Here is a 20,978-nt window from a genome sequence, read left to right as displayed (position 1 = left end):
CCCAAGCCCTTCCCTCCTTCCCCGTGGTCAGGGGGTGTGTATCAGTCAGGGAGGAGGTGGTCTGTCCAGCGCCGGTAGAGGGGGTCCCGGGGGTGAGAGAAGCAGCAGAGAGGTCCGAGTGATTCCTGCCGAACTCTTTCCAGGGCCAGGGAGGCCTCTGGAGGGGAGGGGGGGGGGGCGGGGACAGGGAGACGGCCCAAGGGGCTGGGAGCTGTAGGGGCTCTGGCCCACTTCCGTTCCAACACCTCGCTCCCCTCTCCAAGCGATCCCTGAAGTTTAAGGACACTCTCATTCGGTCAGAGCTTTTTAAGAGGGAAACTTCGGGCTGGAAATTCCCAGTGAGGAAATTTCCTCAAACAGGAACTGACAAATGTCTTGCCCTCCAGCTCTGGGAGGCTTCCTGGGGGCTCCCTCCCACTCGGCTCTGCGCCAGATCCAGGCGGGAGAGGAGGTGGGGTGCCGGCTCCTTCCCCCACTCGCTCCCCGGGCATTTACCTCTTTCAAACAATCGCACTTTTGTTTCAAAAAACTGAAATGATTCCGTTTCCCAGGAGCCTTTTAAATGATGCTGCTTGCAAGGTTTTATATGTTCTTTTTTTTAATTCCCTTTTTTTCATTTAAAACACTTTTTTTTTTTTTTGCCCTGGAGGAGAAAAAAGGAGAAGAAAAAGCTAATAAAGCAATCACCAAATGGTGAGCACCTGGCTCTAAGCCTGTAGATTCTGATGTAGACTTGGCACCAGCAACCTGGGGACTTTCATTAAGGAGAAGTGGAGGGGAACAGAACAGCAGCGGACACTGAGCTGTGAGTGGCTCTCCCAGCATCCCCTCACTGCCCTCTGTCCCTAAACCTCTGTCCCTCTCCCTTTGTTCTCTCTTTCTCTCTCTCTCTCTCTCTCCTTCCCTTCCCCTCTTTCCTCCTCCCCCTCCATATTTCTCCCTCCCTCTCCCCACCCCAGCACATTCTCTGTCTCAGGTCTCAATCCTGGCCTGGATGTCCCCCCACCCCCTCACCCCCACCCCCAATATTCTCTCTGTCCCTCTGGGGTCCCAGTCCTGGCTGGAGCCCCAGGCGTCATTCTGCCTCCAGGTGGGAGCACTTCAAGTCCTCCCTCTCCTTTCCAGGCTCTGCTTTTAAATTCATTATGCCGTTTATAGCTCGCTATTATATACACCATTTCTATTGCCCTGGAGACTGAACGGTTCAAGCAGGAAGAGGCACACGATGTGGATTTCATTAACTTTACTGCCCGTTTAATCTCCAAGGGAGCTGGGGGAGCTGGGCACCTCTCTGCTCGAGCTCCTCCTGGCCGCGCCTTCCGCCGCTCCCTCCCGCTCTCCTGGCGACGGCGCTGCCACTGGCCCCATTTCACAGGTGGGGAGACTGAAGCTCTGGAAAGGCAATGCTTGGGCTGCTCCAAACCAAGTGGTGGGAGGTGGAAAGATAACACGTTAGATCAGTGCTGCCAGCCCCCTCCCAGGCTGAAGCCCCAGGTTCTCCGCACTAAGGACCCGGATGGATCACCCTGCGCCCCCCTTCCCCGCAGAGGAAGCCCCCTTCCATCAGGCGCGTGCACACGAGGCAGGTCGGCTCCGCCTTGCAAATGAGGCAGTTTTATGGGCTTTAGAAAAACACTCCAATTGTTCCCTCAATTACCCAGAGCGGATTGAATATATTAATCTCTCTCTTAACTCCAGACATGAGACTTGGCTGCCGCCCCTCCCCCAGCGGCCAGAGCCCCTCCACAGGCACGTGCTGGGATTGACTCAGCGCCCCCGCCCTGCAGGGCCAGGCCCCCGAGCAGGTCAGCCTTGGTCCAGATAGCTTTTGCTGATGCTCTGTCCACCTCCAACACACACGCGCACAATGCAGGCAGCTGCTTTCCATTTATCAATTTTCATTGATTTTCTCCTTTGTCACTATTTGGAAGAGCCTTTTCCTTGAGTAAACGCGATCATGTAGGGCCATGATGGGGGCAGGGGTGGGGGCGAGAGTGGGGGGAGGGCGGGCAAGGAGCGGGTTCCCCCTTTTGCTCCTGTGACAACTGCCTGCAGCTTAAACACACTCTGCCCCAGGCAGCTGAGCCCCGTTAAAAGCTACCTGAGGTTTCCTTTTGTAGCTCGATTTTCTTTTCTTTCCATGGAACAAAGGACTGTCAAGGCGTACTGAGAGCAGAGGGTTGAGAGCTCTGTCACGACTGCAGGGAGGGGTGTGCGTCCCGTCCCGGGTACCAGGATGGAGGGCTGAGGCTGGTGGGCGGGGCCAGCCCTGGGGAGGACTGCAGGTGGGGACCGCCCCTCGGGAGGGCTGGAGGTGGGGGCACTTCTGGGCCCCCTCAAGAAGCCAGAGGCCTTCAGCTAAATGCACCACAATGACGGGCAGGCCACCTGCTACATCTCTTCCCCTCCTTAGGTGCACTTTTCTGCTCACAGGGGCCTCTAACGGAGACCCCTGACGCCCCAGGGGTAGCAGATAAGAACTGAACGTGTGTAAGTTGGGAGTCCCATATCTATGTCCTTGACCAGCCCTATACCTCTATTCCTACCCTGCCTGACTCCAAATGTGTATTTGGAGTCATGTCAGGATCCAGACCTGGAGCCCAGAGGGGCAGGGACTTGGGAGAGACTTGGGAGTTAGACAGCTTAGGATAAAAAGCAAGAGCAATGGGGTCAGCTGGGCCTGGGTTCAAATCAGGCCCTGGCCATTTATTTAGGCGCTGTGGGACCTTGTGCAGGTTACTTAACCTCCCTCAGCCTGTGTTTCCATATCTGTTAAAGAGGGAGAGCAATTCCTCTGTCCTCGAATGCTGGGAGGATTAAATGAGCTAGTGTGCAGAGAGCTCCGCCCCATAAGAAGTGCTTGGTAAACGCTGTTCTGGTGATGGTCTGGGGTGTACACTGTGCTGGGGAAGGTGGATGTGTCTGGGTCTCAGTTTCTGCACCTAGCAGAAAGGGATGCTCCTTCTGCCCCAGCCCAGCCTGCCTCCCCAGGGAGCCAGGCCCCCCTGTGCCTGGGCGCTGGCCCCAGGTTATTGGAGTACTAGCCCAGCCTGGGTGCCAGTTTGGGAAGAGGCTTCGTTAACAGATTGTTGGATCTGAACAGGCCAGATGGCCCTGCTGCCCGTCCCCAGCCTCAGCCTCACTCCCCCGCCACCCCCAGCCTAGGGGTAGCTGACGCTGACTCACGCCTCCTGGAGGCTGGGGGCTGGTGGGAGGGGGGAGATGGAGAGGAAGTGCATACCCTCTCTGATGTCCTCCCAACCAGCATCCCGGAGGGGAGGGGAGGAGCGGGGTGGGGCCAGAGGGGAGGGGTTACTTTCTCCCCTGGGGGAATTCTAGCCTCAGTCCAGCCTCAGCCCCAGTGGGCAGATGAGAGGCTCCGGCGGCCAGCGGAGGGGACTGTGGTGCCCCTTTCATCCCCATCGCTATGAAAGGAGGAGGAGGAGCCAGTTTTCCCAGCCTTCTAGGATGACCTCCCTCTTTCCTCCCTCCCTCAGCCCCAGGAAGGGGGAGGTGGCCCCAGCAGACACTTCTGAACACAGCCACGCCCACGGGTGCTCAGACACATGAGGACACACATGTCCATCACATCCTCGACGTGCGGAGACGCCCTGACACCCGCCCCACTCACTCACCAAGATAGAGGCATACAGGCAGACCCATGCGCACGTGTGGGGTGCACACACCCTCCCCCATACAGGCCTGCACTTCCTTGTGACTCTCCTGCCTCATCTCTGTAAAACGCCCCCCCCCACACCCCCCCCACACCTAAGTGCAATCTCTACAAGAAAAGAAAGAGGCTTGGGGACATGGCATGTGTGATGTATGAGGTGAGATTAAAACCCCACGTGAAACGGATCTTTAATAAAACTCTAACAGCAAATTGGGGAGGGCAGCAGGGAAGGCAGGCTGACGGTGCCCAGGCCTCCTGCCCTCACCCTGGCACCCTGGACTGGATCTGCAGAGCCCTGGGGTCAGGAGAAGCTGAGGCCAGCAGGGACCAGCCCCATTCTTGGGAGAGGTGGAGGATGAGGATGCAACACCAGGGCTGGGTTTTTTGGGCAGTGTGACAGGACCCTGGGGAAGCGATTTCTCCTTGGTGATCCCATATCACACCCAGTTACTCAGTGTGACGCTTACCCTACAAGTCTTACTGCTCTGGGCTGGCGGAATGGGGTTGGGGCTGTCTCGGGGAGACAAGCGCACAGGGAGAGCAGTGCTGGTGGGTGTGGGAGGGGAAGCAGCTGGGCTCACCCTGGGGGAGAGTAAGGACACAGAGGAGGGATTGGAGAGGGGGTGGTTTACAGAGATGAGTCAAGATGGAAAGGCAGGGAGAAAATTCTGGTTTAAATCCCTACTCTGCACTTCCCAGCTGTGAGACTGAGTTACTGCCTTAACCTCTCTGTGCCTTCTTTCCCTAATCTACAGAATGGGGATACTAGTGCTCACCTGGCAAAAATGTGGAATTGAGTATACAGTGAATTTAGAGTATGCAGTAAATGCTCACAAAGCCTCGGTACTATCATTATGCGAGGTGAATGGAAGCTTCCAGACAAATGAGAGTTGAGGGCTGCGCTCTAGGCAAAGGCGCAGAGGCTTGAAAGAGCATGGCTTGTTTAAGAACCTGAAGGCTCAGGGCAGGGGTGGGTGGAGTGTAGGGGGGAGGTAAAGGATAGTGAGCATGAGGGCAGATAAGGAATTCCTTATGGCCCTAAAGAGCCACGGTGGGGGGAGGGAGGACACCTCTAGGAGGTGCGCCTGTCCCCTCACGCCTCACCCCTGTCCTAGAATTGCTGTTGGGATACAGCAGGGACAGAGGCCCACCGGTGGGCATGGGGCTGCGGTGTAGATAATATTTTAATCTTCCTCTTAAAGCATAATTGCTTTTCGGCGGCGGGTGTTCCGGAAGGCGCCTCCCAGCGCAATTGCTTTCCCAGGCTCCTCTCCTCGCAGAGACGGGCTGGGCAGGGCCAGCTCCTCACTGCATTAATTCGCTGCAAATGCGATTTCATGGCCTCAAATGAGATTAGGGCCGGAGGCTGTGCTGGCTGGTAGAGACGGCAGGGGCGCAGGGGTGAGGGGCGCTGAGCCAGGAATCTGGGAGGGAGAGAATCAAGGGACCGGGAGGACTTGGCCTGAATAAGCCGTTTCCTGTAACTGGAGCTCCACACACCTGCTGGCTGGGCCCAGCTGCAGAGCCGGCCCTGAAGCCCTGTCCTGTGTGTGTGTGTGGCGGGGAGGTGCTCGATGCTGTGTCCCCACCCTCAGGCTCCCCAAAAGCACTTCAATAAGAGAGAGTGCTGTAAATCACAGCCTCTGCAGCCAGAGAGCCTGAGAGTAAGGCTTGGCTTTCCAGTTCCTGGCCATGGGATCTTGGGCAGGTTATTAACTTTTTTCCTGGCCCTCAGTTTTCTCATCTGTCAAATGGGGGTTACACAGGTTGTTGTGAGGACTGAGTTAACATACGTAAAACACTTAGAATAGTGCCTGACACATAACAAGGGCTCATTTATTGTTAGCTGCTATTCATACACACCAACTATCTAGGCGGAGATGGCCCCAGGGGGAGGGTTGTTTGGGGGGGGCAGGCATCATTGCCTGAGGCCAAAGTGGGGGGCATCTGGGGAGGAGGGAGGCACTTGATATCGTTCAACAAATACCCACCCATCCAGCACCAACTCTGGGCCAAGCACTATGCTGGGCCCTGGGACAAGGGGGCAGAGGCATAGTCTCTACCCTCAGGGGACACAGATGCCATCCCAGAAAAGTCAAGAGTGGGTCTTGAGCCAGGGCAGGGGGAAGCCCAGGGGTTTTGGGCCTGAACCCCTGGGGTGGGGGATGGGGAAAGGTTTTAGTGAAGATTTACTGGAAGTAGTGACTTGAGGCACCATCACTTATTCAGGCTGGCTTTGGGGAGAGGGACAGCACATGCAGAGGGAACAGCACATGCGAAGGCCAGAGGCTGGAGAAGCAGCTCAAGAGACTAAGGCCTGCTGGAGTGTGCAGTGTGAGGCAGGGAGCGGCTGGAGGGGTTGGGGTGGAGAGACTGCGATTCCCGCAAGGGGTGGATGTGGGTTGGGGAGCAACTCCTGAGAAAGTAGGAATCTCCTGGGAGCAATGGGGCCCCACTGAAGGGCTTATGGAAGCAGCAGAGGAACTTGTCAGATTTGTGGGTTGTTAGGGTTGGGGTGAGGGGATACAGATTTGCTGGGAGGTTGAGCCCTCTGCCCTCCCTGGGCTTCTCTGCCTTCTGTGCAGACACCCTACCCCTCCTTGCCAGGGTCCCCCTTTCTCCCCCTGCCCGATGGAAGGAAATGGCAGACGGCCTTCGCCACTTACTCAGACCCTCGTTAACGAGTTATTGATTTTTCAAAAGCAAAATACCCAAAGCCACGTTGCATCTTTAGCAAAGTGATTCATGACGTGACGATGGGACCCAGGCTGCTCCCGAGGAGGCGGAGAGGAATACTTCACTGCGGCGATGAGCGATCTGTAAGTGTGCCTGCTAGGCAGATGGAAGCGGGCTCACCACCTACAGGAACACTATGCCCTTTGCCCTCTCCCCAAGCCCCTCGTCGTCAAGGCAGGGGCCCCGGGCCGCCACAGTGGTGTAAGATGGCGTAAATGTAGGGGATACCTCACTCTGGGACCGCCGACTGCGTGTGCCAGCCTCTGTTCTCTCAGTTAAACGTCACCATGCCCCTGCAAGGTGGGCTCATCCTCTGCTCTACGGATGAGGAACTGAAGTTCCAAGGGGTCAAGTGACTTGTCCAAATGCTCGCTGTGGTTAAAGCCCACCCCATCTGATTCCAAGTCACCAAGCTTTTTTTAAAATTTTTTTGGTGCCCAGTATTTCTTGCCTCCAAGGCCAAGCGGGTCGGTCTTGGGGAGCCAGAGCTTCCAAAAGTGTGCTGAGATGAGGTCTGGTCCATCAAGGGTGGTCGGCGCAGGCACAGGGTATTAGCCTAAGGCTGTGACTGAGCTTAAAAGTCTCCTTTGCACAAGAAGGGAACCAGAGGAAGGTCAGAAGGGCAGCCCCCAGAGCCCAGGATCCCACTCTGGCCCAGATACCCAGTAGGCCCTGGGGCAGCAGCCTGCCTCCAGAGGCTTAGCTGGGAAGAGGAGTAAGTTACTGCCAACACTCCCAGTCACACACGGCCCAGGGTGCTGAAACCGGCCAGGCCTCTGGGGTCAAATAACCCTGCTGTCCATTTATGCTGGATAGAAATGGCATCCTCCGGATACCTCTTGCTTACAGGGGCCTGGCCCAGCTAAGCCCAGCTGAGCCTCCAGGATGGGTCACCTCACTCCTCCTTGACACCAGTGTGTGAGAGCTGCACTGTCACAGAAACATTTATCTGGCATCGTCCAATATGTCTGGACTTGACATCTTTCATGTTGTCCCAGTTTGCAGAGTGAAGGAGAGTGAGATGTGATTTCTTCCTTTGGAATAACAGGAAAAGACAGAGTGGCTAAGTGGTTATGGTCACAGGAATTGGAGTCGCCAGACTTGGATTCAAGTCCCAACTCTGCAATTTTGAAGCTGCATGACTTTGGGAGATTACCTTCATTTCCCAGAATATGTGTCCTCATCTTAAAAGTGGGGGTAACAATAATGCCTGGGAACAGTGAATGTGAGGATGAAATGAAGTGATGCAGGTAGAACTCCTGGTGTGGTTCCTGGCACATAACAATGTTCACTAAATGTTAGTGAAGGGTGAAGGGGGTGGTGGCGGTGGCGGCGGCGGCAGTGGTGATGGAGGTGGTGGTGGTGAGAGTGAGGATGGAGGTGATGATGGAGGTGGTGATGGAGGTGGTGGTGGTGAGAGTGATGATGGAGGTGATGATGGAGGTGGTGGTGGTGAGAGTGATGATGGAGGTGATGATGGAGGTGATGATGGAGGTGGTGGTGGTGGTGGTGATGTCAGGTGAGAGCTCAGGCCCCTAGAGAGGGGCCATCTGCCTTTCCGGCTCATAAAACAGGTGCATCGTCAGGGTCCAGCAGGAAAAAGAAGGCACTTAAATTCAGTGATTTGAGGGGAGTTTGATAAAGTGACTGTTTGCCCCAGATAGTGGGTGGGGTTTAGAAGGATACTACACTATCCTGGGGCCTGATAACCTGGAAGAGCTTTCACTACCACTAGGCCTGAAGGGGCAAGAGGAAGGAATGATGGCCAGAACCTGGAAAGTCAGCTGTCCATTTATGCTGGGTAGAAATGACATTATAATGGGTGGGACTGTTGGGTAGAGGGCTGCTGCCAACCCAGAGAACCAGCAGGGAGGGAGTTGATTAGGTCAGTGCCTCCTATAAGCCAAACCAGAGCCCATTGATGTAATCCCGCCCAGGCAGCTTCCTGGGACACAGAACAGAATGGAGAGGAGGGAGAATGGGTCTGGGGTACAAATGAGAGATACCCAGTGCTGTAGATGAGAATAGAGAGGAGACTTGGACTGTGCCTTCCTGATTTTCTTAGGGGAGGCTGAGAGGCTCACCTGCTGACCAATTTGCCTTGTCCTTGGACTTCTTTGGTGTAGTAGAAGCTGGTTACCCTATAGATAGAACAAATTGCCCCATCTTCCCCAAAGACAAGGAGAACAGGCTGGAGGAATGGAACCACAGAACCACAGAGAGCTCCTTGACTTCAGTGACATAAGCTCACACTCAGCCCAGTGCCTCGAGGGTAGGGTGTGAACTGGTCCAAGGGGGCCCAGTGGGAGACATAATTAAAACACAAGGCAGAGCCAGCCACCTCCCCCCAATCTCTGCAGAAACTTCTGAGACTGAGCCTCATAGCTAGTGTGAGATCTGAGCTGCCCTGAAGGTCCTGCCAGGCAGTTGTAAGTCCAGCACTGTAATCAGAGGGGCCCTCCTGGAATCTTCTATCCTTCAGCCAACAAGTGAGCACCTGCTGTGTACACCACTGGGATGGGGGGTGGGGAGGGGAGACAGTGGCATATGGAGCCCAGAGCGCCTCCAAGGGAAATGCCTCAGCTGATGGCTGTCAAAATAAAAACTGAGGAAGGGGCAGGGACTAGCCCAGGCTTCACACCTCTGTCTCATGTTTATTAATGCCGGGAGTGAGCTCACACTGTAAAGGCTGTCGCTGAGCAGGAGAAACTCAGACAGGTATTATGAAGGACAAAGAAGTCTGTGTACTTTCAGAGTGGGGGATGGAAGGGTCAAGGAAGGCTTCCTGTGTAAAGAATCTTCAGTTGCACCCTGAGGATAAACTGGATTTAGGCATTTCTGGAGTGGGCTGCTTGGAGAAAGCTGTGGGTGTGGGAACAGGCCTGATGTAAACAAGTGCCAGATAAAAACAAATCAGACTTAGATAGGAAAAGACTATTCCGAAGAAAGGCTATTGCAGTAAGGAGAATGCGCCGAAATCTGCAAGGTATCAAATCAAACAGAAACGGTTAAGGAGCAGCAAGCAAAGATAAGCAGGATTTAAGGGGCCACTGGAGAAGGAGGAGAAATGACCAGTGGAGTCTGACAGGAAAACTGAATCCCTGTGGTCAGCCAAGTCCCAGGAGCAGCTGATAAGGGGACAACATTTCACTTTTTGTGCTTGCTCAGGCTTGGGGGAACAAGCAGAGTTCAGGGGCCTGTGGGAAGGAGAAAAGCCTGACTAAAGCTTGGTCTAGAAGCACAGAGAATAAGAAATGTGCAGTTGTGAACACTTGGTCACCGGGAACAGAGCAGTCTATGGGGAAAGAAGGTGAAAGAAACTGGAATAGCCGGGGTGAGGTAGGAAGGCTTCAGTGCTGGGGGCGGGGGGAAGTCCACGCTTCACTCTGAAGACATTGTTTGGCTTCTCTGGCCTGTTTCTGCTGGGGAAAACCTGCCAAGTCCAAGGTTGTTCAGCAAAGAAAAAAGCAAGCATTGATGAGCACTTACTGTCAGACACACTGCTAAGTGCTCTATCTGCTTTTTTCCTAATTCAGTCCTCTTGGCAACCCTGGGGGTAGGGAACTAAAGTTCAGAGGGGGTTAGTATCCTGCCCAAGATCACACAGCTGTGAGCTGCCATTTAGTACAAAATCACATTTGCCCAAGTTTCACGGGTCATCCGTCCCGTCCTTTTCCCAGAAGCCCCAGTTCAGCTGCTCAAAAGAAATGGAGTGATGCCAAAAGGGAAGGGGGGGCCTTGTCTGGAACCTGTTGCATGGGTAGTTAGTGCCAACCTAGGCCCCAAAGGCTGCCTCCCCAGAAGCTGGGCAAGAGGCTGCGTGGACAGCCATGAGCCACCTGCCCTGACCCTTCTTGCTGCCTGGCAAGCCCAGTGCCAGGCCAGCCAAGGAAGCCTGGCTCGGGGGACCTCGCCTTCCCCCCAAACAGGGCTCCAGCCAGCGGCTTGCCCCTCCCAGAGCTGTGGGCTTCCTAATGGCTGTGTTTAACCCCCGGACCCTCCAATAACGCTGCTTCCAGCACTTTCTCTTCTTTCTGCACTGCGGCATGTGGTCTCAGCCTCGGGGGAGTAGGGTAACCTATTAGCTGTGAGATTAATCATTACCTGCTTCCCCTCCTCACACTGGACTCACTCTGAGTCATTAAAGCTTGGGGCTGCCCACTGGGCAGGGGCAGAAGTTTCCTCTGGACATCTGGGGAGCAGAGGAGGCTCATTTCCCTGGGGTGGGGGTGGGGGGAGGAAGGGCAGATAGAAATGTGAAGTAGCTTCTATCAGTCTTGTCGCTAAGTAGAAAGCCCACCCCCAGCCCCCAGGTTGAAGGACCTCTCACTGATGGTGGGAGGAAAGGAAGTAGTTCTGGGTGGAAGGTTGGGGTGGGCCCAGGAGCTGGTGTCCCTGGGGTCCTTTGCCCCAGGAGATGGTGGAAGGGGCCCCCTTCTGGTGACTGTTGAACGTGCAAGGGCCCTCTGGTGCTCTGGAGCCAGCTGGCATAGAACCAGCACCCAACTGCATTCATTATCTTCTTCCCAGGCAGGAAGGCCACAGGGCTGGGGGCTGTACCTGCAGAAAGCTCAAGGAAGCTGAGTGAAAGGCTTGTGCCCAGGGGCAGCCCTAGGAAGGGTGGCTGGATGAGGGCTGGAGGGGAGGAGATGCGGGGCAGGGCTGGGACTACAGTGGGGGGAGCCAGGTGGGCAGAGCATGAACTTCAAAGGGGCGTGCCCTGCCTGGGAGCATTCATACAGCCCTGCAAGTGAGTGCTTCCTTAAAGCTTACTCCTTAGGCACCTTGCTAGCCTCTCCCATCCTGCTGTGGACTCCTGAACAGGGACAGGGTCAGTGCTGGCTGCCCACCCATTGAACTTGCTGCCTCCTGGATGAAGCAGGCCAGGGAGGGAGGGCAGAGGCACTGCAGGGAGCTGGAACCGGCAGCTGCATCCTGCTCGGCACAAGCTCCATGTTGTGACAGTGCTGGTCCAGGAGAGAGCGGGACCAGCCCATCCATTGCCGAGGGAGGTTCGTGGCCCCAGAGCCCGAGGGGCACCACCCTTGGCAGGCCAGGAGGGGCAGAAAACTGGAAGCGAGACTCCTGGCTCCCATCCCCACCTGTCTGTGTGACCACAGCCAGTCTTTTCAGTTCTAATCAAACATGGGGCCTCAATTTTTTTCTGTCTCTAAATTGGGAAGAACCACATCTTCTCTGCCTCCTTCTCTGGAGTAGAGGTGAAGGGAGAAGCTGGGAAGCCTCATCAAAGCTCGTCTCCTGCCTCCTGCCACCGTGGTGGGCCTGTCCGTGGGTCACAAACCAAGGAAAATGGAAAGTGCCCTCAATATGGGATCTAAAACAGCTGGCAGAATGAGGCAAGTAGACAACAGGGGTCTCCCAAATACTTCCAAACTCTAGCCCAGGATTCCTGATCATCCATCAAGGCCAAGTCCAAACCCCACCTTCCCATGAGCAGCCACCACGCCAGGTCAGGGGCTACTCACTCCCTATTCTGACATCTTGCTGCACTTAAAAGCACTTAGCGCTGCGCCTCACACAGAAAAAGAAGTTATCCTTGTAACAATTTTTTATGGAGCTCAGAATTGGATCAACCATAATCTTTTCTTTTTTCGGGGTGGTGGGCAGGGGTGCATGGGCCAGGAATCAAGCCTGGGTCATGGCAGTCAATCATTCTACCAGTGACCCATCCATGCACCCTATAACCATAACCTTTGATTTGCAATCCAGTGCCATTGTTGACCCATATTCGGCCTTCTTTAATTCTTTAATAATTTATTTTCAATAACGTAATCAACACCCAATAGGTGACCCACCAATCTAAGTAACAGAACATCATAGATAACGTATGTTTATGGGTTCTCTTCCCATTCTCTCCCCCATCCTCCCACCTCAAGAGGAAACTGTTCTCTTAACTTTTGTGTTTATTATTGTTTTAAACGAAGCACCCAAGAGGTCAGGATGGCTGCAGATTCTTTTATAGATATAGCTGTTTTCCTGCCAAACTGATGGCAGTGCCTCAGTCCCCTCCTTTCCTGTAGTGTGACATGCGCGGGGCTTGGCACATAGGGTGGTTGGGGAATCTTGGTTGCCTGGCCATTCCAAGAGCAGGAAGTCTGAGGACCAGGTGCCAGACAGTAGCAAGGATGCAGCTCTGAGAGTCAGGAAATGGGCCTCTGATCCCAGCCCCCTCCACTGGACAGGGATGGGTGTGGCTTCGTCCTGCCTGTGACATCACACAGTGTTGCCCAGGTGACCCCGTGCAGTGGAAAAGCTCACTACTTTTCTGGGTTCCGGGCAGAGAGAGAGCCACTCCTGCCTTCACCTTGGGAGCACCAGGAGTCAATTGCCTGGCTTCCAATCCCCGCCCAGCCAGCTATGGCCCAGACCCCCCTCGGCATCTGTACCTATTAGCCCTCTTGCTGCTGAGAAAGACCTAGGCCCCACCCTACCCCACCTGTCCTTACCCCCCACCCCCAAAGCCAGTGTATGGCACCACTGGCGCACCACTGATGCTCTGTACTGTCCGTCACCCCCATAGGCCCCCGTGGTGCCTGGGCCAGCTGTCTGGACACGACTAATGCCTGGTCACCCATCAGTCCCAGGTACCAGTACCCAAGATTGTTAAACAAGGCCAAACACTCCTGGCCCCAAGAGGATGGGACGGAAAAAGAAAAAGGTGAGGCCTGGGGGCATGGGACACACCCCTGCGTGAACTCACCTCTCCTTCAAAGTCCCTTGTTTTTGTTTCCTCCTATATCATGACAAGACCTCCCTTCTCTGAACCGCTGGTTTTGCAGCTATGAAAGGTGGAGTGGGGTGAGGTGGTCTCTGTGGCTCTTGCAGTTTAGGTATCCTGTCCTCCTGGGCTGCATGGGATCTGAAATAGGGTGTGCTCACAGGTGATGTCAACTAACTACCCCTACCTGGTTGTTTCTGCCCCAGGCCGAGGTTCCCGTGACCCAGAGAAAAGTGCAGTTTGGCCTGAGTTATTGCACCCACACACAACCTGGAGAGGGGCTTGTACCCTCTTGTTGCTGAGGGCACATGGGCCCAGAGAGCCCACTGAGATGGCTCATCATCACTCTCCAAAATCTCCCAGGAGACCCCAGGCTCATTATTCTGCCATCTGCTTTAGACCCCTTTTTTTTTTTTTCATCTCACACCCACCAGAATGGCCATTATCAACAAAACAGAAAAAGACCCCATTTTGAGGGCTCTTTTCATCAAACTTGGCCCTTTCTCTGGCCTGCAGTGGAGCTTCTCCAGCGGGGTGGCTTTCAGACACAGGGCTCTTCTGGAGGGTGGAACTGAGCTTCTTTGCCTCTCTTGGTCTTCCAGATTGCTGGGAGGAGAAGGGTCGTGAGGGAAAAAGGATCTGGGGGATGGAGGAGTTTGTCTTCTTCCATCCCCACCAGAGCCAATTTTAGGCCCTGACCATGGGAGTTGAGTCTAATGGGCCATTAACTCCTCCGTTGCTGGTCCTGTCCTCCCCCAGCTCCCCCAGTGCTCCCAATCCAAAAATGCCTTCAATAATAGACAGTCCCAGTTACCCCCAGACATCTGCTGGCTAATCTGGTTTACTGAGGGCAAGGCAGCCAGCCTCGAGGGTTAAGGTGTTGGAAATAGCACCTTCTCAGCCAGCCCACGGGCCAGGTCCTGGTGGAGTGGTGGAGAGTGCTGTGCTTTGGACCCCAGCAGTCTTCAGGACTCATTTCTGGCTCTGCCATCCACTGGCTGTGTGGCTCTAGGCAGGTAAACCGGCCTAGAGAGGTGGACTACTACTTTCTCCACCCTAGTGGCGCTGGTGGGTTAACTGAGAATAAGTCTGAAAAGCAGATGTAGCATCCAGCTCTGCTCTTGCCCAGAGGAGGCATGCAGCAGCAGAGGTGAGTTCTCTCCCAGAGCTCATTATACCCCCACCGATGGATCTGTGGTACCTGAGACATGGGGGTTCTTCACCATCACCCACAGTTCACTCCCCAGAATGTGCACCCCCCACCCTCTGACACATTCCCCCAGTGCAGCCCTGCAGGGGGTGGGGGGTGGGGGAGGAACCATTGGTCCTGATGCAAGCATGTCTCTCTCTGAGGGAAACCTGCAGATTCCCTTTCAGATGTGGGAAGGAAAGAGGGACGGGCAGAAAAGTTCCGGCCCACAGCCCTGCCCCTAGTCTGGGCCTCACACTTGGCCCCAACCTCCCTGGCCTCGGGCCCAGCCTGCCCAGTGGGCACCTGCCTGCTGGCCTCACCGGGAGGCGCCAGCCTGGCAGCTGGCCTCATGCCCAGAAGTGAAGCATGAATATTCTCTCCAAACCCTCTGCAAGCTTTATTTCCCAGAAGACTGTCCCAGGGGGAGGCACAGAGGCGGTAAGAGGAAAGGACCCAATTCCTGGTCTGAGCTTGGCATTTTGAGATATAACCTTTCCCAAAGGTCAAAATACATGTTCTTGGGCCCTCACTTCAGTGAGTTTAGGGGGCGAATGACAGGCCCTGTGCTCTCTACAACAAGGAGTTGGGACTGCCGTCCCAGGCGGCTCCTGGGAATCTGGGGGTGGGTGGCGCATCAGTCACCTCTCCGGGCTTTACTGCAGGAACCTCTGATCAGCCAGGGACCCAGAAGACTGAATCAGAAACCATTCCAGATATTCCCCTTGGCCAGGCGGAAAAATGAGGCTCAGAGAGAAGAGGACAGGGGGGTGGAGGCACAGCAAGGCTAAAATCCACCTCCCTGTCCCCTCCCAAGCTAGTCAGGGGCCCACACCTGCTGGGGGGGTGGAGTTGGCTGTGGCGGGGGGGGGGGGGGGGGGGGGGGGGGGGGGGGGGGGCATAGTGAGTACGGACCTTGGAAAGGAAGCAGTCTGACCCTCGAGGGAAGGGAGGGAGCAGTGCCCGGGCTGTCCCACAGCCCCTCCATCTCCCCTCCACCAACTGGAGCTCCCTATAAGCACTGGCCTCTCCCACCCCCACCCTTGCCTGGTAGGAAAATAGAGGAGAGGGGGAGGGGCAGCTCTCATTAACACCTCTGCAAATGGTGACAGTCCTGTTGGGGTCTGGAGGGAGGGGGAGGGGCACCCTGCTCAGTCAGAGGAAGGGAAGCCCCCCCAACCCCTGCTGCTTGCCATTAGGCGAGGGCCACTGCCTCCACCAGGAGGTCCTGATAGAGAGCAGAAACCTTCAGGAAGTGAAGGAGCAAGCTTCCAAGATGGACATTTGGGGGAAAAGCTTACTGGGGCAGAGGGAACAGAAGGGCAAAAGCTCAGAGGCGGGAGAGAGTTTGCTGTGTTCTGAGAAATGGCCAGGAGGTCAGGGGGCCTGGAGCACAGTGAGCCCGGGAGGACCAAGAGGAGGTCAGTTCCAGAGGGCCGAACAAAGGCTCCAAGTGAAAGGGGGGCCACTGCAGGACTCTGAGCACAGGAGGACCACCCTGGCTGCTGAGGGGTTGGAGTGGGGTGGTGGGTGGAGGCACGGCAAGAAAGGAGACAGGGAACACAATCCAGAGGCGAGTGTCTTGTACGGGGCGGTTGAAGTGGCGATGGTGACAAGCGGTCAGACTCTAGATTCAGTTTGAAGGTAGAGCCGACAAGATATGCTGCTGGCCGGGTGTGCGGGCAGAGAGGGGGAGAGACGGATAGGTGAAGGACACTGAGGGTCGGGGCTTAAACAACTTGAAGAATGGAGTTGCCCTTGAGTTGGGACAGACTGTGGGAAGAGAAGCTTGAAGAGACAGTAAAGGAGTTATGGAGTTGGGCTTTGGCTTGTTAATGTGGAGATGTCCACCAACCCTCCAAGGGAGGCTGTCAAGGGGCCATCTTGAGTAGGCTGGGGCTTCCATACCATCATCCTGAAAACTGAATGAAGTAGCTAATCCACAAAAGGCCACAGGGCCAATCAGAAGCTCAAGCTCTCCAGCCTTCCCTTCGGCTCCTCTCTGGGCCACGTTCCTTCCTCCATGTAACAAGACATGGTCCTCCATGATTTCCACGGACCTTTCCCCCCTCCACCAGAGGCTGCCCTGGAATGCAGGGTCTGACAAGCTGAGCTTTCCCGATGAAAGGATCAGCCTCCCAGGGGCTCCCTCGGCTCCACCTGGAACCTGAGGCAGTCCACTGCCCCTCTCCTTGGCCCCCTCACATCAGCTGGTGCCTATTAATCAGCAGGAGGGGAGAGGAGACCTGGCCTTCTGCCAGGTGAGGCCTAGCAAGGGTGAAGATGGGTCAGCTGTGTCACCCTCAGATGCTGAGTGGAGAGAGTCAGCCAACCAGTGCAGGGGGAGAGCCAGGAGACCCTACCCACAGCAGGCCCACCTCCACACCCCATAGTCAACCCCATAAACATTCCTCTGGCTCCCACCTCCCCAGGTCACCCACTTTCCCTGACTCCCCACTGCTGCCAAGGCTTAACTGAACATGCTCCGGACCTCAGAAGCCACCCTCCCTGCCTTTCTTAGGTGCTACCCTGGCTCACCCTGTTCTACTTTCTGGCTTGTCCTTCTGGCTCCACTCATGCTGAGTCTCCCAACCCTTCCTCTTGCCAGAAGCCTTCCCTGACTGCTCTAACTGTGATTGCCTTCGTCTCCTGTCAGCAGCTCTCATCATGATGGTCCTTTGGCCCATGAATCCACAGCTCTTGAGCTGTTGAGCCCCTGCCACTGGGTCTGCTAGAGATGGCCAGCCCAGGAGGCCCTGTGTGTGGACGAAGGCCTCTTCTCCTTCCTGGCCCACAGGGTTCTCTGGGTGGAAGACAGATGTGGCATCTGGGATGGGCACATTCATTAATCTCCATTAATGTGTTCAGTGATGCCATGGATGTGTATACGTTTTGTAAACTGTAAAGTGCAGTGTGCAGGAGGGACATGAAGTGACAGTGCTTTGAGGTGAGGTGACAGGATGCCAGTTGCTAGGACCTCAAAAGTAGATGGGCTTTAGGAATTATAGGCAAGGCAACCTGCCAAAGCAAAGGCTTAGAGGTGGTAATGGACTTGAAATGTGAGGTGACCTGGAGCTGAGGATGGAGGTCTTGAGGAACGACAGGAAGTTAGGTTGTGGGGGCATTCCTGCCCTTTTCCAGCTCTCATTCTGACAGAGCTGTGGTGAACTGCAACAGGAGGGAGGCAAGGCAAGTTCTTGAGCCGAGGCGTCACAGGGGAGAATGGTATTTTAGACTGACAGAGCTTGCTACAGTCAGGGGCAGTTTGGAGGGGGAGACGCTGCAGAAAAAAGACAAACCAAGGATGGAAGAGGCAAGGGAGGGACTGAGAGAGATGTTGGGAAGGGTACAGAGGAAGGGAGAAGATACCCCTTATCCAGACTGTGTGGGGGAATGACATGGGGAGACGACCACTTGGAGGGGAGCTGTGAGGGGGCCTGGGGGTTGGAGGGTGGGAATAAAGGGAGGTGACCACATCAGAAGTGGCCACTCAGCCCTGTCTCTCCCCACAGGTGGCTGAGAGCCCACAGGAACCCCTGGACCCCTCCCAGAATACGGAGCCTGGCAGCAGCCACCTGGCCCCCTCTAATAAGGAGACCATCACGGTCACTCTCCATGGAGCCACCAACCTACCTGTCTGCAAGGATGGCTCTGAGCCATGGCCCTATGTGGTGGTGTGAGTATCTGGGTGACAGTGGGGCAGGGGAGGGTGTCAGGGCTATGAGCCAAGACCAGGGCGTGGTTATTTGGAATACAAGCACTCTAACGTTCAGGACTGGGACTGGGACACCCAGAAGGGAAGAGCTGAATGAAACTCACACAGGGACCATGGGTCTGCAACTGCAAGGCCTGGCATCTCACCCTCTCAGTTTTCCCTGATGCGTGGGAAGCTGCTCCAGAGAGCCAGTATTGGGTCCCATAACCAGCAGGTCGTGCTTGGCCACCCCTCAACCTCAGGGATGCAGAACCCTTGGATTTGAAGGCCTGGTTTAGGCTCCATGGAGGGTGATGGTCAAAGGAAGGAGAAGCTGGGGACCTGCCTCCTCTGGCCTCTAGGTTCTCCATCCACCATGGCACAGCCATCTTCCTCCTTGGCCCCACCACTTCCTCAGTCTTTGCTGTCATGAGGGCTTCACTAGTTCTGGTCCTTTGACGGACATCACCCCCACCCCCACCCCTGCCAACCACTATCCAGGGATACACCCTTCCCAGTCTGGTATGCCAGGTCTACTGCCCACCTCATGGGCCTTATTTGTCAAAGAAGGGCATTATATTAATTTCCCAGGGCTGTCATAACAAATTACCATAAACAGAGTGGCTTAAAACAATAGAAATTTGTTCTCTTCCAGTTCTGGAGGCTAAAAGAGTGAAATCAGCAGGGCCATGCTCCCTCTGAAGGCTCTAGGAAAGAATCTTTCCTTGACTCTTCTAGCTTCTGGTAGTTGCCACAACCTTGGGGTTCCTTGGCTTGTGGCAACATAACTCCAATCTCCGCCTCCTTCTCCACATGGCTATCTTCCTGCAGTGCCTGGGTCCCTGTCTTTACATAGCGCTCTCCTCTCTGTGTGTCTGAATTTCCCTCTTTTTAAGATGCCAATCATTGGATTAGGGCCCACCTCAATCCCGTATGACCTCACCTTAACATGATTCCGTCTATAAAAACCGTATTTCCAAATAAGGTCACATTCTTACTACTTGGGGCTAAGTCTTCAGTATCTATTTTGGGGAGACATAATTTAACCCATAACAGGCACAATCTCTCTCTAGCCATCCTTCAATATGGATATTGGACATTTGCTCACTGTTTATTGTAAAGCATTCTGCAGTAATCCCCTTCCAACAAGCTGTTCACCCCTTAACCCTTTCTGCACACATTCTGCCTTCCAAGGAGCTTCCCTAACACCTCCTCTCCCTCACCACTAGCAGCACATTCAGTTCCTGCCTGCTGGGCTTTGCCCACAGTTTCCTTTTGAGAACCCTCGCTCCAGCCCTCTCACCTCTGCCTGCTGAAATCCCATCTTCAAAGCTTTGCTTGCTGCCACTTCCAGGCAGCCACCAGAGCTGAGCTTTCCCCCCTCTGGAGCCCCTCAGCAGTGGCAACACCAACTTACTTTTATAAATAATAGAGTTTATGTGCCTGGAGGTTGCTCCCGGAAAGCAGGACTTGGGTATCCCCAAAACGAGCTCCTACAGAACAGAACCCAGGTCGCCTCCATTTCCCCAACAATGTCCCCGGCAGAGGCCCAAGCCCGGGCTTAGGGGTCAAGGAGTGCCTGAGGCAAACACAGCGTCCCTATAGCAAGTCCCATCCTCCCCATACACAGTGGAAGGGAAATAGATGCTGTGCCGGAAACGAACAGGTAAAAAACACTTGCATGCCTCCAAAGCTCCGTTTCCACCAGCCCAGCTCCTCCGCCTTCCCCTCCCCCGCTCCATTTCCTTGGTGACGAAAGGACAGGTGGCAGCGAGCGGGCTTGGAAGGCAGGCCGGCTTCTAGCTGGGAGCTCGCCGACTCCCCTCAGCTATTTCCATAAACCAATTATCGCCGATCATCTCGGGAGATTGAGGCCCTGCCTATCACCGATCCAGCCCGGGCGGCGGGCGGAAAGCTGGGCGGCCGCGGAGCTCCTTGGCAGGCACGGCGACCCGCGCCGTCACCCCGTTGCCATGGGAACGCGCGGCGGGAGCCAAGCGGGCCCAGCTTGGGGTGGGGGTGTGGTGAGCCCGGCACACCCGGAGCCCGCCGCCCGCCCCGTGGCCGCGGCGCGTGGGGCGGGGAGGAGGCCGGGGGTGTAGGTGCTGAGTGGGGAGAGCGCCTCGCTAAACCCATCTGTGCTGAGGAAGAGGAGGGTGCAGGGAGCAAGGCCCGGGCGAGGCGGTAGACTGCATTCCTGGGCCCCAGGCCGGTGGCGCTACCACCAGCTCCGGGAGGTGCTAATGAGATGCAAATGAGAGGGGATGGGGGGGCTTCTGGGAATGAAGGCCCAGCTGTCAGGACCTGAAGGGGCTTCCAGTGTAGACCCCAGGCCAGGCAGGGACCCAAGAAGGAGGACAAAGCAAGACCCATAGAGGCCCTAAGCCCTGGAAAGAATGTGGTGGCCTCATTATATCTAGTTCCAAATACACAGTAATACTGCATAAGATGACATCAGGCAGTCCACTAATGTTTTCATTTTTTCCATGACGAATCCCTTGGCACTTTAAAATATATATGTGATTTCATATTCTTTCTAAACATTTTTTCTTATCTTGTTGTTGTTTCTGTTTTTCTGATGCCCCAAGCTTAGTATTCCCAGCTTCGTTTCCTGCCCTAGGAAGAGGTCCCTTCCATTCCACGTTGTCTCACCTTAGAACGAGAGGGGCGTCCTGGGGCCCCCTGTCTCAGACTGTTTCTGCCCTCCTCTCTGGGTTCATTGTCTGTCTGAGGATGGAGTTTCCCAGCATGGGCCTGGGAGTGCCTCCTTAGTGGGGAGCTGGAAAGGGGTCAGCCCAGAGATGGGGCCTCCCTTGTTTGGGGCCTGGCCACGTCCCCCTGTATGCAGCCTCGAGTCATTCTGGTGAGAGGCTGTGTCCTTCTGCCCCTGACTTCATCCCAGACCAACAGTCTCCTGGGCAAGGGGAGAGCCGCCTGCTGGGGTGCT

At 55.4% G+C, this 20,978-nt stretch overlaps 1 protein-coding gene and 1 long non-coding RNA gene across 5 annotated transcripts in view; both read left to right on the top strand.

Moving 5' to 3' along the window:
- The first annotated feature begins 1,224 nt into the window (after nucleotides 1-1,224).
- LOC143652306 (uncharacterized) lies at nucleotides 1,225-7,616 on the top strand. Its single transcript, XR_013160553.1, has 4 exons — nucleotides 1,225-1,375; nucleotides 5,903-6,007; nucleotides 6,377-6,492; nucleotides 7,408-7,616. It is a non-coding gene; the product is annotated as an uncharacterized LOC143652306 (long non-coding RNA).
- A 5,064-nt stretch (nucleotides 7,617-12,680) lies between these two features.
- The window catches only part of CCDC33 (coiled-coil domain containing 33), a 103,768-nt gene continuing 95,470 nt past the window's right edge, over nucleotides 12,681-20,978 (top strand). For 3 of the 4 annotated variants that reach the window (XM_077123803.1, XM_077123799.1, XM_077123801.1), the window contains exons 1-2: nucleotides 14,664-14,778; nucleotides 17,850-18,013. In XM_077123803.1, coding sequence (XP_076979918.1) covers nucleotides 14,707-14,778; nucleotides 17,850-18,013 — 236 coding nt within the window. In that variant the 5' untranslated portion in view covers nucleotides 14,664-14,706. Of the gene's footprint in view, nucleotides 13,089-14,663; nucleotides 14,779-17,849; nucleotides 18,014-20,978 lie in introns of those variants that run through there. The other variant, XM_077123800.1, reaches the window with a different exon arrangement.

The sequence above is a fragment of the Tamandua tetradactyla genome, chromosome 12, assembly GCF_023851605.1.
Source record: "Tamandua tetradactyla isolate mTamTet1 chromosome 12, mTamTet1.pri, whole genome shotgun sequence".
Lineage (NCBI taxonomy): Eukaryota > Metazoa > Chordata > Mammalia > Pilosa > Myrmecophagidae > Tamandua > Tamandua tetradactyla.
This window is presented reverse-complemented; position numbering and strand designations above follow the sequence as displayed.